At 29.2% G+C, this 18,085-nt stretch overlaps 1 protein-coding gene across 2 annotated transcripts in view; it reads left to right on the forward strand.

Moving 5' to 3' along the window:
* Positions 1–18,085, forward strand: part of LOC112684559 (bestrophin-4-like) — a gene marked incomplete at its 3' end in the record, with an annotated part of 61,355 nt that overhangs the window by 31,742 nt on the left and 11,528 nt on the right. Inside the window, 8 exon segments of one of the 2 annotated variants that reach the window (XM_025556138.1) lie at positions 2,544–2,678; positions 2,752–2,918; positions 2,982–3,139; positions 6,673–6,750; positions 6,841–6,993; positions 8,745–8,825; positions 8,906–9,057; positions 9,156–9,314. In XM_025556138.1, coding sequence (XP_025411923.1) covers positions 2,544–2,678; positions 2,752–2,918; positions 2,982–3,139; positions 6,673–6,750; positions 6,841–6,993; positions 8,745–8,825; positions 8,906–9,057; positions 9,156–9,314 — 1,083 coding nt within the window. 2 annotated transcript variants of the gene reach the window in all.

Below are 18,085 nucleotides of genomic sequence, written 5' to 3' on the forward strand. Positions count from 1 at the left end.
AGAACACTTGGACCGAATTTGATCACCTCTGATTTGTTGAATTCGTCTCTGTACAAGAATAAAAATAACTCTAATATTGGCAAGAATACAGACAATTATCTAGATTAAATTATCTAGATAAGTAAAAATTTTATCTTAGATTAGTAATTAGATAACATAGCGTTATTTATCTAGATAAGATAAAAGATGACAAAAAAAACTATCTAGATAAGACTCACCAATCTGTATAATTGACTATCGAGAATATCGAGAAATCGTAGTAGCAAGATTATTGATTTTTTAAAGTTGAACGGAACGTTACAAAACGTTCCATATTGTCATATTATCAATCTTCTTCTTTTCGTGTCAGTCAGTAGTAATTTTAAATTCCTCTCCTTTCCCAGAAATCAGCAATTTTTATTGCATTGTCCCCCAACCGTCGTCCTATAAAATCCCCGATCTCTCACCCACTGGTAGCATTGGACATTCCAACAAATGTCTTGTTGTTTGTGTGTCCCCGCACTCACATTCCACGTCTGTAGTTAGTCCCCATTTGAACACATTTTCTTTTGTTCTTCCTACTTCCGATCGTATTCTGTTAATAGTCTTTCATGTGCACCAAAATAAGTTGTATCTTGAGGGAAGGGATTCTGTCAGATGTCCCCATATTGTATTTTTATCACTATCGGTGACTCGTTCCTGTCACTTTTTTAATCTTGTTATTGTTGGTCTTTCTGTGATGGGTTCACTAGTTTTGATAGACGGTTTTCTAGATTTTAGTCGAGTATTAATTTGAATTTCATCAAACATGAGGTGTCTATGATAATTTATTTGTTTCTTCCTCTCCACCATCACTGCTACTTCTTTTCTGATATCTGGAGGAGCAATCCCACTTAAAATCTGTATTTTTTTTCTACAGGTGTGGATTTTAGACATCCAGTAATTATTCTATTTGTATTATTCAAGACTACATCTAATTTTTTGGCGTGTGCTGAAAAACGCCATACTGAACTGGCATATTCTCCGGCTGAATAACAAAGTGCTAAGCCGGACATTCGAAGTACCTTAGGACAAGCGCCCCATTTTGTTCCTGCTAAGTTTTGGAGTATATTATTTCTTGTTGCAACTTTTCTCCCTGTATCTTCACAATGTACTTTATATGTTAACGTACGATCAAATTTTACCCATAAGTATTTAGGGTTATCCACGTGGTCTATTATAACACCTTGCCATTCAATGTTCAGTTTTCTCTTTGCCTCACGATTTCTAAGGTGGTAAGCGCATACTTGTGTTTTGTGGTTATTTGGTCTTAAATAATTTCGCTCATAATATTCGACTAATATCACTAATGATTCCTTGATTGTTTCCTCTATTTCTTCGAAATTACTTTTCGATTTACTACTATTTTGTGTCATATCTAGTTCTTCTATCGTCTTTAACCAGTCCTTTCTTCTCTCGTCTGCAATCTATTTCTCGTATTCCTTTTCATATTCCTTTAGATCGTTTATTAAATCTTGTCTTAATCCTGCGATGTAGTTTTGCCTGCATCCCCTAGGGATTGTCTTCCTTGCTATCTTTTGAACAGTTTTAAGGAATTTTTCATAATTGGTAGAAATTGGTTGGATACGTTTAACTTCGTTATCAAGCATCTTGGAGAGCTCATCCAATCTAGCCCTTTTAAAGTTGAACCTTCTCTGGAAAATAACGGTTCTAGGTCTAACCTCCGCATACATACGACACATGATAGGTCTGTGTTGAGATATCGGTATGGGCGTCAGCACGTACTTATGACACTGAGTTTCTATTTTTTCGCTTACAAATATGTTGTCCGGATTATATCCTCTTCGCCAGGGTCCACTGTTAAAGGACGCTGGAAGCTTTGCGTCGTGTATTAAAGACAAATGTTTTCATTCAGCCCATTCTTCAACTGCGTTTCCATCCTCGTTGTTATCTGTATACCCCCAGCTAGTGCTATGGCTATTGAAATCGTCGATTGCAAATTTTATTTCCCTTGCTGTGAAGTTATAAGGTTTAGTAAATTAAAAATTTATAGTGAGGTTTATATATAGATGTTATTGTACACTTTTAAATGTCGACTGTTAATATTTCCACGTCTTAATTGTTGGTAACCCCCGTTGATATCACATCAATAATTGGGTGTGAGAATATTGCGCTCCCGTATTTTGGATGTGGCCTTTCCACCACTAATCTTATCCCTTTTACGTTGGATCTATTTTGTTGATTAGATCTGTGCGTTTCTTGAACACATATAACGTCACACTCCATTTTTCTGCACATCTCAGACATCAATATCTCTTTTTCTGGTGTTAAACCTTCAATATCAATAATAATACGAATAATATTGATATTTTATATCAATCAGCCGTTTCGTGTGTTCAAGATAAACCATTTTATTTTTTTATGTAGCATTTGTAAAAACCTCATAAAAATTTCGGTGGGGAGGGGGGTTGTACCTAGTTGCGCCACTGCGTAACTTAACAATACAATTTAAACCATATGAATGTAAACATATTTATTACATATATAGGTTATTTCTGTTGCAGAATATTTGAAAAAATTGTTAGATACTGCGATACCTTCAGTAGTCAATTACCATTATCATTCATCCTAGGATTCTACGTAACGTATGTGGCTAAAAGATGGTGGAACCAATACCTGGCGATCCCCTGGCCCGACAAGTATATTGTTGACCTCGTAAATATAGACACATCAACAAAATATGACCGATTTATTTTTGAATTTGTTTTTAAGAGCAATGCACACCATATCACTGTACGTAGAGGGCAATGACGATTACGGTCGCATGATACGGAGATCCTTGATGAGGTACTTGATTTTAACTTTAATTTTGGTATTGCGTTCCGTTAGTTCGCCGGTCAAAAAACGCTTTCCGACACTGGAGCATGTCGTCGAATCTGGTAACAAAATTATTGTTTGAGCATATTGAATTGAAAATATATTAATAATTTATGCATGTACAGGTTACATGACTGCAGATGAAATAGAAGTGTTTTATTCACTGCCCAAGGTGGAGTTCAATACCTATTGGGTACCATGCACCTGGTTCACCAAAGTGTTGAGGGAGGCCAGGAAATCCAGACGAATAGAAGATTCGGATGGTGTCAAACTCATTATGGAGGTAATACATGAATGGTAAATTCAATACACGGTTCCGATGAATTTAGAAACGTCTATTAATGTATTATAGTATAAAATATAAACTCGACTAGATGTACACCACTCGATTCGGAACACATTTCCGCAAATAAATTTTAAACATCACATTTATTAGTATTTTCAATTGGGAACATGAAGCTTAAAATTTTTTTTATCTTAAAATGTTCGCTTAGATTTCAAGGTAATCTAACGGCCATTCGATATGAGCAAAATTATTAATGTCCTGCCATAGCTACAACTCCATAATTCTAGTTCTAATATTATTATGAACGAATATTATGAAAATATTATTATTATTTAATATCAAGGCTATTATTTATTTAATATAATTCCGTTGACTCGTTTTAATAGCTACTATAGATTCTAAGAGGAAAAAAATGGTAAAAACTAATATTTACCAAAAGTTTCATTCTGCGTAATATTGTTTGTCCACCAGTGTTTTCCCGCGTCCTCCTATGCAAGTTATAATGGTATCCTCGTCATTTATTATTAACAAAGAAGATGCACTAACGCGTGACGCGTGCTTAATATATTCCACATTGATATCGGAATTATTCAAATTTTATCGAATTTATATCCCAGGCAATGTATCGTTTATGTACAAATACCTAACTTTATATTAAAATATTAAATGCATTTCACATATTTTAAAACAACTGCTACCATGTAAGTTTCAGTTTGACCGCAATATTTTAACTTTTAAAATTGATATACAAACCTATGTCCTAAGTACATAAATACATGTTATTTATATCCTTATTTTTTTTTTTTATGTGCTCATTTTTATATCGTCTTAATTTTTTATCTCAATTTCATCTATTTAAACTTAAATTTATTTCATGTTTCTAATACGTAGCTTTTTTTTAGTAAATATATATGTAGAAAATTGTTTTTTTAACATTCAAACGGTTCCTCGTAATAGCTTGATCCAAAAAATTGATGGTAAAATCAACAAGAACAACTTCACTCGCATCGCCTTTTCCCTCCTTCGTGGTGAATGTTCCACAATCGAAAAATAAAATAGTAAAACCAGTTTCCAGTTCTCAAAGAAACAAAATATCTTGATATGGTTCTAAACAAACATTTTACTTGAGGGACCATTACCTTTTAAAAAAAGAATTAGCAAATGCTTGACTCTATATTTTTCTACCTCTCATAAAATTCAAACTCAAGCTTAAATTAAAAATATTTTAGTATAATACTATTATTAAACTACGTTGAACCAATTGAATACAAATTAGAGTTCTATCCGAAACCTTTAAACTCACGGCCTTTTCAAACTTTTCAAAATATCACTCTACGTATCATTATTAGAACCCCCGGGTATATGACTAAGCTCTTCACAAGAACTTACAAATGAATAATCAGTAACTGATCACACTAAATTACATTACAAACGATTTCATACGAAATTCACTTCCAACAAAAATCCCCTGATACAAACTGTAGTTTCGTAGAAAACATTACTATACCCGATAAATCTCCGCGCAAACTAAAAAGGAATTGGAACCGCAACATACAACTTAAAAAAAAAAAAAAATGATACCTAATGCCTGTACCTACATATAATATAAACAATAATCTGTTAAAAGTGGAGTGTTATTAATGGATAACTTCTCTTATCACATAATTCATTTTATGTTTTACTTATTCTTTTGTTGTTATCATAATAATAAATTATGCTACATCTGAGTGTATGTATAGATTGTCTTTTATTTGAGTATCTATATTTATATATAAAAATACATTTTGACGGATGTAAGTAGAACATTTAACAAACATAAAATCGATTTACGAATTAATACTTTTTTTGTTAGAGGTCATATTTTTCTGAAAATATCATCGAAAACTAAATTAAATTGGTAATAAAAAAAATGTAGTAAACTCGATAACACTGATCTTTTATTTTAATTTTATTTAGATGACGTCAAGTCATATAATTACGAGGATTAATATTTGAAATATTAATTATTAATAACACAATTTAATAAAATTGATTTTATCTGCGATGAATAACAACATAATATTTTATTTTTAAGCATACGAATTACTCTATTAAATTTGTATGCTCTTTTTTATTTGATATATATATTTTATTTTTATTTTGTTTTTATTTTATTTAAACTTGAGTTTTATCAGTACCTAAAATTTGATTATACTAATTTAACATCTTAAGCGATAATATTTTCATGGAAGTAAAGAGCTCGTTGAATGCAAATTATTTATTTTTTTAAAACGAATTAGATCAAAAACCTTAGCGGATCGGTTAAAAGAAGAAAACATCATACAGTTCTTCAGTTAATAATTTTTATTCGATAACAATACCAATATCATAACAATTAGTAAAAGTTGTTAAAAAGACAGACGAGATGATTGAATGCTAGTTTTCTTTTAAAATATTTTTGAATGAATAAATAAGCAAAAAAAAAAACATGGCATAGTGCGTTTAGATCGTTTTTCTTCTATCTATCAATAGTTTATCATTTAAATTTTCTTTAATAAATTTAAAAATATTTAGCGAATATACTGAAAACACAATACATCTGTGGAAATAAAACAAAATAATCCGATCTAGACTGCATTTAATTGATCTGGCGGTGAGAGTAGGCCACAAAAGTTACAGCACATCGTGTAAAACGTAGCTGACCAAGTTCACCAGATGAAACCGCCCTCGTAGTTGAAACGTAATATATTTAATTCCGAACAACAATAATATTGTCGATGGAATATTATTGATTTTCGCTTGACCGCTGTAGTGAAAACAATACAACGTAATAGAAGTGATGTAGCATGCCGAGTGGTCGATTCGACACGGTTACACAACGTTAAGATGTAAGGATGTTTTATGTTTGGGATGAAACAATTTACTGTTACAGCAGACGAAATCTGAAATCATTGTAACTTCTGTAAAATGCGATCGTTCTCTAATGAGTATACTTACCTTTGGGCGGTATAGCGTTTATACGTCAACTCGGAAAGGAATCGCAGGAGAAAAGTATTCTTTTCAATTTTCGATGCTACGCGGGTCGAAGGCGATAATAACCATTTTAGAGCGGTTTTTTTTATTATTATTATTTTTTATTTTTTTTTTAATAGCACACATTTGCGACGAAACCAATCAATACCGCTGACCAAATCTAATAGAGTCGAAAATATCTACGGTAATTTCGTGATTCGTTAACAGTGTTATTGTTTAACAACAGCAATGGCCGACAAAGTTTGTGACAAATTATGAGGGCCGAGTGTGTAACATTGCGATAAACAAATCTCGCTCGGCTCTCGGTTTAGACATGGGAAAAAAAATAAAAAGTAAAAACGGTTTTAAGCAAAACTTTTAACTATTTGTTCGTTCTTCGCAAATAAATAACATACGCGAATCGCATTGATTTAATTATTTCGCTGCGAACGTCAAAACAGTGCAGGTGCATTGAATGGAAATTAGTTTAGTATGCCTTAGAGTAGATTTTTAACAATATTGCGTTACGTGTTTCGCAGGAGTTTAACGAATTCAGAGCGAAATGCGGTATGCTGTGGAGTTACGACTGGATCAGTATACCGTTAGCGTATACCCAGGTAATTTGAGTATCGTGAGATACATTTTCCTCTTCGCGCAAAAATCGCAAAAACATAGTAACGATGCTTCATCTCGATTATTTTCTGCAGGTCGTCACAATTGCAACGTATTCGTTTTTCATTACTGCCGTCGTCGGAAGACAATACGTCGAAGGATCAAAAAAACCACTGCAAACGGAAGTCGACGTTTTTATACCGGTGTTTACAATAGTACAGTTTTTGTTCTTCATGGGACTCTTAAAGGTATATTAAATAAATAGAACTTTAATAGAAAACCATAGTAAATAGGATGTTTTACAATGAATTCCTGTTTATCTTATATATGCTCGTCCTACATGGAACTACATTAAATATGAAGCCACGTGGGAATGTGAAACATCATTTTATCATATGGAGTCTTGCACCAAATAATGAATATAATATAATAACGATAACCTAACCCGGATTCCTTGGATAACACCCATTTACCGATTTCTTTTCGAAAATTTAATTTTTAAAAAAACTTTTGGATTAAAATTTTAAAGTGGACAAAAACGAATTGACCAGGTGAAACCGGCCTGGTATGAAATTCAGATATAAAACCTTGGGCGAGCATCTGAAGAGTCTTTGGAAAACTATGAACAATAATAACATGATAATATGTGATCAAAAAAATATAACTTCCGTTTTGGTTTCATGATATGGTATATCTACATTAATATCTGCATAATATTATGTGTATTTACACTCGTATTTACTGAAAAATTTGAAATATTGTATTTTAATTTGTATTTACTTTCCAATCAATTTACAGTATTTTATAGAGTACAGATTGAAAAAAATTCTACAGATTCATGAGTTTTTTAAGAAAAATCTTATGAGTTCAAAAAATTTTCTTTTTTTTATACTAGTCATCCTAATCCTTTATTATTAAGTCCTTAATTCTGATTAGGTTATAAATATCAATAGTTGAATAAAAAAAAATGTCTTTTATACTTATTTATGAGACACATTATTTTAATTAATTTTAAATTGAATGAAAACTATAAAAAATGAATTAATCTTAAAATATATCAAAAATATTATCTTAAAATAAATTAAATATGAAATAAATATGAAATATTTATAAAAAAAAAGTGCAAACGTCAACACTAGACACATTGTCAGAAGTTTAGTCAACCGTAAACGTTGATGATATGAACACTGATGGTTGATAAATACTACGCACAAATTATTTTAATATTATATTTTTTAAAATTTAAAAATTTAAAAATAGACACAAGAATAAAATTGTACTTAATTTTGGTTATTGTGTTACAATTTTTTTTTAAACAGTGTATTTTTTTTTAGACTTATAATTGTTTTTTTTTATTATTATTTTTTTCATATAATATAAAAATAAATTATTAAATTATATAATAATTATTTTTGTTTAGTATAGTTATTATTAAACCATACTAATTAAAAAAAAAAAAAAAAGAGTGCAAGTAATTTTAGTTCATTTATTTTTTTTGAGGTTTCGTCTCGAATTTTATTATCTTCACAGAGATGTGTTCGTATGAGAAACAAGGATGTTCTGCTACGCCATTGGGTTCATTTTTATCTTGTGAACGGATACATAAGCAAAAGTAAAAAAATCCTAAGCAAATGAATGGTCAAAAAAAATATATATATATTAATGTTAAGATTCGAATGATGTAATTAGATTTAGTTTTAGACTAATTACACCTTTTGATATAAAATACAATATCTAGTAATAATTTGTACAGTATTTTATCAATGTTTGTAAACTATAATTGTATTCTTTATAATAATAAATATTTATATAATTATATATATATATATATAAATAAAAAACTAAGAAATTAATTGCAAAACAATCATATTTACAAATTGTCATGCAATAATAGTTGTTGTTAAATTATCGTTATACTAATCGTGGGGCAACTATTAAATTTTTAGTATTATATACAACTATTTATTTGTAATTTCATTCAAGATATATTGTTTTGCAGGTAGCTGAACAATTAATAAATCCTTTTGGTCATGATGAAGAAGACTTTGAATTAAACTTCCTAATTGATAGACACACAAAAGTAAATTTACGTGAAATTTATAATAATTTCAAATCTCGAACTTAGTTATTTTTATGTTATTAATAACGAATGATGTCCAGGCATCCTTTTTAGCAGTAGACTTTCTTGCTAAAGTTAACGTACCGTTGGTCAAAGATATTTACTTCGACCAATCCGATGTATCGATTCCATACACGAGCGCGTCCGCGCCATTAAGGCAGAGATCGCATCGAGGATCTGTTCACCATATGCCGTAATGGATTATTTTTCATTTATTTTATTGGTTCCGTTATTATGATTTTTAATTTAATTTTTTTTTTTTTTTCGTTTTTGTTTTATACAAATATATAGTGTTCCCGAAGACCAACGTATGATGTTTCTTCCAGAAATAATCGAGGAACTAGATCCTGACCAGATGAAAATCAGAAAGACGTCAATAAGTTCAAACAAAAGCGAAGGAAAATTCAACCCAAAAAAAGAGAAACTCAACGATTCTTTTGGCATAATGCAGTAAGTTTAATTTACTTTTAATGAATTATGGACTTTCGTTTCGTAATCAAATCAACAAGTTAATGTTTAACGTCTGTAAATTATAGTTTAATGCTCTTCGTTTATGTATATCATTGTGACATTGGCAATGCGCGAATTTTCGTTTTTTGGACACTGAAAATGATCAATGTCTGGTGTTGTCTTATTCATATTTTCAGTCGTTTATCAGAATTGATAAATAGGAATCGACATGAAAATTATAAATTGTAATTATGATATTATGATACTATCCGAATTACCATTATAACATATTATTTGATCTAATAATAACTATTATGAAGACAACTTAAAAAGTAATGTTCATGTTTAGAAAAATAAAAATAGTTTATTGAAAAAAATCTCAATCGTCAATTCAATTGTTGTATATATTATATTCATATAAAGTGCATAGTTAAATATGGTTTGTATCTATTTACACTAGAAAGTATAAAATAACATGTTTTATAGATTCGAATTCTACCTATATGTAAAACTGGTATAAATAACAATGATAATTAATAATCTAGAGCAGGGGTCGGCAATCCGCGGCCCGCGAAACAATTTTTTATGGCCCAAACAAAGGTGGTTAATTTTTGTGTTTTATTTTTGTCCAATAAAATTTTTCATACAATTCTTAATATTATTCAATTCTTTTTTCTTTATAAATAAAATCTAATTTAATCGTTAATAGTTGATATTTATTCTATATAGTTATATAGTCAGTTTAATTTATGGTAAAATTGTTATTATTATCTAATCGGAGTCGAACATAATGATGGCTGCACTACTCAGTCATAGGATAGATTAAATATACTTATATATTTAAAAATTAAAATTTTAAATATATTTAATCTATGTATTTAATACATATGTATCTAATATATTTAATCTATGGTTGTAGTTACTTTGCGTTTGTAGCAATTAGTATTACACTATGATTACGTCCGTACGTGTGACTGTTTGTGTTTGTAATAGTTTCAATTTACAAGTAAATCCAAATATTATGGTGACTAAAAAAAAGAAAAATTTGTGATGAACATCGTTTTTTTAATAACTTGTGGGTTTATTTATACTTTTTCGTCGAAAACAAAGGTAAGCCACTATGTTTAATTTGTCAAAAAACAGTAACAGCAATGAAAGAATATAACATAAAACTGCATTATGATAGTGAACATAAATCAACTTTTAAAATATCATTGGTGATTTAATAAAAATAAAAATAAATCATTTTAAATCTTTGTTAAATAGTCAACAAAATATTTTTAAAAAACAAATTAGTCAAAATAAATCAATAGTGTGGGCTAGTTTTATAGTTTCACAAATTATATCAAAAAATAATCATCCCTTCGCTGTTGAATTTATTAAAAAATGTATCTTGCTGTTGTGGACGAAATCTGTCCATATGAAAAAAACGACTTTGAAAACATTAGCCTTTCTGCTAGAACTTGTGTAAGAAGAACTGAAGAATTAGGAAATAATTTAATGCAGCAACTCAAAGAAAACATTAATTCATTCAATTTTTTTCACTCGCGATGGATGAAAGTACTAATGTATGTGATACAGCTCAAATTTTAATTTTTATTCGAGGTATTGATGATAATTTTAATGTTTACGAAGAACTTACCGATACTTATAGTTTAAAAGGTACTGCCATAGGAGAAGATTTGTTCGAAAGTATTGAGAAATCACTAAACAATTTAAGATTAGAGTGGAAAAAATTAGTAAGTGTAACAACAGATGGTGGGAAAAATATGAGTGGTTCAAATAAAGGTGTGGTAGGAAGAATAAAGAAAAAATTATTAGAAAACGATTATGAAATTTCTATGAATTTTCATTGTATAATTCACCAAGAAGCATTGTGTTGTAAAGTTCTTGCGTATCAAGATGTTTAGAGTGTTGTATCTCCTCAATAAATTATACTCGAAAAAATGGTTTGGGTCATCGTCAATTTCAATATTTTCTGGCTGAAATTGAGTCGGCGACGTTATATATTTTACAGAAGTCAGATGGGTTGAGTAGAGGTGCAGCACTTAAACGATTTTTTTGAAATAGAAATTTTTATGAATGAAAAAAATAAAATCGTTTCTGAATTATCAGATGAATCATGGATTCTCGAATTGGCATTTTTAACAGATATAACAACATTTTTGAATGAATTGAATATAAAATTACAAGGCAAAAGAAAATTATTCTCAGATATGTATACTGATATTAAATCGTTTCAAGTAAAATTGAAACTGTTGTACAATAATTTCAATCAACAAATGTTGTATCATTTTTTCATGTTGTTAATCTGCGATTGAATCTTTTGTAATACCATTGCAGCGGGATTTAATTAAACCTAAATTTCTCCATATTAAACGATTGCAAAACGAATTTTCAATAAGATTTGATGATTTTTATAAGTACGATAAAGAAATAAAATTATTCCAGAATTCTTTTCAAGTGGACATAAATAATGTCAAGAATTATTTACAAATGGAAGTCATTGAACTTTAAAATAAAGAGGTTCTAAAAAATTCTTTTCAAGAAGCAACTAGTTTGCCTCAGTTTTATAGTTGTCTTCCAATATCTACATTACCTGGAATCAGACAATACGCATAAAAACTTATTGCGGCGTTCGCAAGTACATATATATGTGAGCAGACATTTTCTATTGTGAAGTACAGAAAAAATAAGCACTCTTCACGCCTTAGTGATGAACATTTAATCGCTGTATTACGAGTCTCAATAACAAGCTGATATCGAAAATTTATCTGATAAACTGCAGGCACAGAAATCTCATTAATTACAAATTTACAATTTTTTATTCAATTAAATTTTGTCTTAAAAGCAATTTTTTCCAGTAACATTTGTATTTCTATGTAAAATAATCAAATATAATAGCAATACAATTATTAGTATATATCATATGTAAACATTTTTTTTTAATTTGGCCCTTGATAAACATTTGAAAAAAAATATGGCCCGCATAGTTCAAAAGGTTGCCGACCCCTGATCTAGAGTAATGGATTATTTTGTACTACGGAATTAGATCTTAGTCGGACGTGTTTATTTAACATGGAGCATTGACACCAGAATGCATTATGTTACCTGTGGTCTATCGAGAAACATGATACATGCCTAGTAATAATCTGATAATAGGTTAATATTGAAACGAGTTCATAAATATTCATAAATAAATATATAGACTGTGCATATTGAAAAAAAAAAATCTGTTTTATCCAACAGACCATGAACCGTCAAAATAATTTTATAAACCATATCAAGCACACGTAGATGGGGAAATTAAAAATTCACCATGTGAAATAAATGGAAATTACTTTTTTTTTATCCTCTGTTCATGTATTATTATAGAGATCATAGCAGTATGATGGTCAATATGGGAGAAAGGAATTTTTAATAATTATATTTTTACTGTTGGAAGACTTCAATAACAGTTCATTACACTTGCATTGACATGTATTATATATTTGAATATAAATTTGACTTTTTAATTGATTGCCCATTATTTACTTGAACATTTTAAATATTCTAAAGTAACTCGTACGTAAGCTTTAGGCAAAATAAAGTGGTGATAAATAAACCGCAAATATACAGCGTTTTTAAAAACGTTTGGAATAAATAATTACATCACGGAGAAAAATTATGATCATGGCCTGTCAGGGACCAAGAACTACAAGTACAAATGTGTTACTGCCGTGACCAAACGCAAAGCAACTGAGGATATCTGCAGTAGGCCAAATAAAAATGTCTGTAGTGTAGTAAACAGTGTACCTGACGCGCAAGATCTGCAAGTAAATGATATTTGGTATCTAAAAAGAATACGTACAACACCAGAAATAAGTCAATGCCTGCACTACCAAAAATCGATCGACGAAGTACATGAAGTATTAAAAAGTATGAAAATAGTTAAAAATATAATTTTTTTATTAATTAATGATAGACAAGAAAAAAATATTCATTTTTAGCTGAAATACAAATTTAAAAATGTTTTGCATATCTAAATATATATATATGTTAACGGAACTTTCTCATACTGAGCTAAGTTTTTAAACAGATGTTTACAATACACGGTCTTATAAATGGTCGTTATTTATTGCTTGTTTTTTGTTTATTAACCGGAAAATCTTCAGACACATATATTTCCTATTTAAAACACGTCCGTGAAAAATGTAGGGCTGTAAATTATGATTTTAGACCAATAGCCATTATCAGTGATTTTGAAAAAGCCATCCATCGTGCTTGTCACTTTATTTGGCCAAACATACATGAATGCCGAACTGTATTTATACCATATTTCAAACTTACAACAATACAACAATAATGAATATACAACAAAATGGATTAAGTATAGACTATAAAATAAAAAATTCGAATATAAGCAAATGGTTGATTAATTATTGTGGATTAGTGTTCTTAGAGCCGGAAAATTTCAGACAAAAGTTCAGACTTTTTTACTTTTATCCTCGTGGAATTGAAACCTGTTGATGATAGAGTTGCTAAAATCGCAAATTATTTAGTCAATATTTACTTACATAGGAGAAGCTATTTTTCCGTCTGATATGTGGGCCTGTGCATTAGTGGATACGTATTTAACAACTATTGCATGTGAATAATTTCATGCGCATTTTAATTCAAGTTTCAATTCAAATCACACCAATATATATTCCGTCATTGCAAAATTAAAAAAAGTACAAAGTGAAACGTACATCAAAATCAACAACTTAAATACACCATTTCAATTTCAAAATGAAATCACAACACTTATAAAATATAAAAAAATTAAAGGATATCGGTAAATAAATATGTCAATCACATGGCTTTTTATTTAAAATAATAAATTTATAATATATTCTTACATTATTACACTTCAATTTTAATTATAGTTTCATCGTTTTTTTTACACTTACAATTTTTTTAAATGGTTCTAAATGGTTCTCAAATATCATATATTTTTATTCGGCCCAGTTTACCTATCGTTTTTACCTGAAAAAAACACGGGCTGAGTTTACAATAGACTTTGAAAATTTTTTTCGTTCGGGCAAAGTGTACAATTTTCCTCACAGAGAACAAAAAAATGTAATATTTTAAAAGAAACCAACAAAAGATATATTGTTTTATTTTTATATATATTTCCTTTTATAGTTCTGATAACTAAAAATTAATCTATATTCATTTATATATATAACTGGTGATCAAATTAAAACGCAACACAAACTTTATCGCCTCCTAGTAGATCAAATGACGATAAAATAATTACAATAATTATTGCACTTGATATGAAAGATATCAGGCAAGACAACAAGACCGGGTGGCTACTAGTTGCGTCCTGCGGTAAAAATTACTTCTGAATTGCGGCCCGAGTATTTTTGGGATGCATACGAATTGCGGCCCAAAATTTAAAATTAAATTAATTTATGTAAATTTAAATTTAAAAAGCTTAATTTTCCTTCATATTTATTAGATACTGCAGTTAGATTATTTAAACATTTTGGCACTGGTAAAAACATACATGATATTTTTTAAGGTTAAAAAGTTTTTTTGGCATTAAAATCTGATATTAAAATGTATTGTTTTTATTAAAAAATTTCAGCACTGGTAAAAACGTTTATGATATTTATTGAAGTTAAAAATGTTAGTATAATTTAGTAAAATTCTTAGGTATAATGACACTGGTAAAGACTTGTATGATGTATAAATTCAAATTTGTCAATTTGGTTTTCTTCTAACCATTTCATAGCATTTCTAATAAATGTTTCTTTTTCAATGATATTTGTTCTGCGAGTATTTAAGTGACTGCTTCTTAATTTTATGTTGGTATCCTTCTGTACATTTTTCAGAACATCGATGAATACATAAATATTAGGATGAGCACTGTAAAACAAAGCGTTTAATTTCGAATGAAAAGCCTCACAAAATATTTTATCAGTCAAGATTAAATTATCTAGAGTTAGAAAACCCGGGCCGCAACTCGTCTGTACCCAAAATAAATTCGGGCCTCGATTCGGATTAGACCTTTTTTCGATGATATCTTTGGGACGCAACTAGTATGCAACCACAAGACCAATAGTTCGTCACTTGCACGTGTTACAAAACGCTTGTGTGGTTTTGTTGTTAAAGAAAAGCTATATACCGTTTAATCGGAAAGAACGAGTTTTTATTTTAAAAGTTATGATTTATGGTCTCCACGCTTCCCAGACTCAGGTTCCTTTGAATTTTTCTTATGGGGTTACATTAAGGATCGGCCACACGTGAACCAACCAGCCACTATAAATTACCTGAACGTCACGCAAATCATTGCAGAAATAACACCAAGTATGTTGAAAATAATCGCGCGTAACATTGTGAAGCGAGCATAAGCGTGTGTGGACAGTCCCGGCATTCATTTCGAGCACTTGTTGTAAATGTTATGGGCGGGGATAAACATGTTCTTTATTATATCAGAAGTTCATTTTGAACATTGTTTTTTTTTTTTTTTTTTATTATATAAATAAATAAATAAATGCAATTGTTTTATCTAGGTTGCGCTTTAATTGGATCACCTTGTATATATATAAATATATATTGTTAATTTTTAACAGTAAAACTTGATAATGACTCTAAATTATAATTAAAAAACTTTGAAGTAAAAATCCGTTTTCGTTGCAAATGAAAAATAAACACATTTTTAACAAAATTACTAAAAACATATAAATTATTATTTCACTCGTAACAATGTGATCTATTGATTGAATGATTATCTAGTATTAAAATTTATCGAAATATACAATACTACATATTTTTTTATATTTTTAGTTAAATATCAGATATATACGTCTAATAATATAGGTTTAATGTATAGACCTCAGTTACTTATCTTTATAAACTATTTAAGTATAATTTTATTTCATACACCGTTTTATTTATTTTGTATTGTTGTGTCAGGGTACCCCAGATTTAAGTGAGTTAAATTTTCCTAATAATGCGATTATTATGTGTTTACTTAAAAGTACACCAGTAGTACTCGTTACAACAACGGCTAAATAACGGGTAATTAATGAAAACGAAAATTCAACACCGCTAAAATAGCACAATTATTCTGTCGCCGCAGTTGTCCGTTGCGGTAAACTTACACGCAATTTTACTATATTACGGCTGCACAAAATGACCAAAAATACCACCGCCCAACAGCGGCTATAAATATTCGGTATTACTCATCGTACGCACACACTGAATACCGTACATGTATACTGTATGTCTGCAGAGAGACTGTACAGTACGATAAATAAAATGTCACTTACGTGTCTACGGTACGAGTGTGTACTGTAACGTTTAAAAATAATCGTAACACCCGGGTAAATGAATAATGTATTTTTCACAATAATATGATTTTTTACTAAATATTTATGTTTCCCGTTCATCATTACGAACATTGGAAGTTTAAAACCACAATGCTGAAGGCCGCATTTTTAGGATTCAATCAATGATTATTATCACATTTTTTTTGACAGAGTAGGTACTTACATCATTCTGCACTTTTATGAGAAAATGGTATACTCGTGTTATAAATAATATTACTGTATTGGTAGTACTTTACCTAGACCACGTAACGTATTAACATAATGTATTTGTCTAGTTTATTGATTATAGATTATATTCAGTGACGCATTTATAATATACGCGCTCCGGGACAAAATAATTTCTTCCCCCTTCTCCATTACAAAAAAAAAAAATATATATATATAAACAAATTCAAAGTTAAGCAATAAAAAAATTAATTTTATGAAACAAATTATAAATCAGTTGTTTTGCGATATTGTATGAAATTATTTTATAGTAATACATATCCTAACGTTAACCTAATTTTTTTTTTCAAAGTGAATATTCCTTTCAAAAAAAAAAAAAAAATATATATATATATTAAATATAGAAAACTGAATTAACACTTATTATATGCACAATGATTAACAATACATGATTTTTTATTAGATTAAATATATTATATTTATTATTAATTATATATAATAAAATAATTAGCTTATAATTTTTTACTTGACTTTTGAGAAGAAAAATGTTCAATAATATCATTAAAATTAATAGTTTTCGTTAAATCAGCTTCAATGTTGAGGGTTGTTAATTAATTAAGACGATTTTCTCCCGTTGTTGATCTTAAATAAGTTTTGACCCTTTTTAATATGGAAAATGATTTTTCCGTTGAGCAATTACTTGAAGGTGTACATGCATAGTAGCATCCTTAGACCAATATCAATATAAGGATATACTTCAACTAATTTATTCTCTTTTATAAATGCTAACATACATTGAACACTTTTAGGTGCAATTGTACTCCTTTTGTAAACTTTTTAAATGTACCTTAAAGTGAATACCACGTTCTATGTACCCGAGTCTTTATAATAAACATTGAACGAAAATATAATATCATATCGAATAATAATTGTAATATACCTATTTTGCTATTTCACTATTACCTAGGTGATTAGGTATAGTATAATTTTTTTAATTTCTTATTAGATGCTCAACAATATTTTTTAAATTGCTAAACAATACCGAAAAAGGTGTGAAAATTAAAAAAAAATCATAAACCCATCAATAATAAAAGTTAGAATATTTTGCTGCCCGAGGCATTTGCCACTTTCGCCTCCCCCCCCTTAAATGCGCCACTGATTATATTCGTAAAACATTACATTTAGAAATCACACTTTTCTATGCATTTCTAGTCGTTTATAGAATTATTTATATTTTCGCTCGAG

This window comes from Sipha flava, unplaced genomic scaffold (genome assembly GCF_003268045.1).
Source record: "Sipha flava isolate LNK unplaced genomic scaffold, YSA_version1 105_pilon_pilon, whole genome shotgun sequence".
NCBI lineage: Eukaryota > Metazoa > Arthropoda > Insecta > Hemiptera > Aphididae > Sipha > Sipha flava.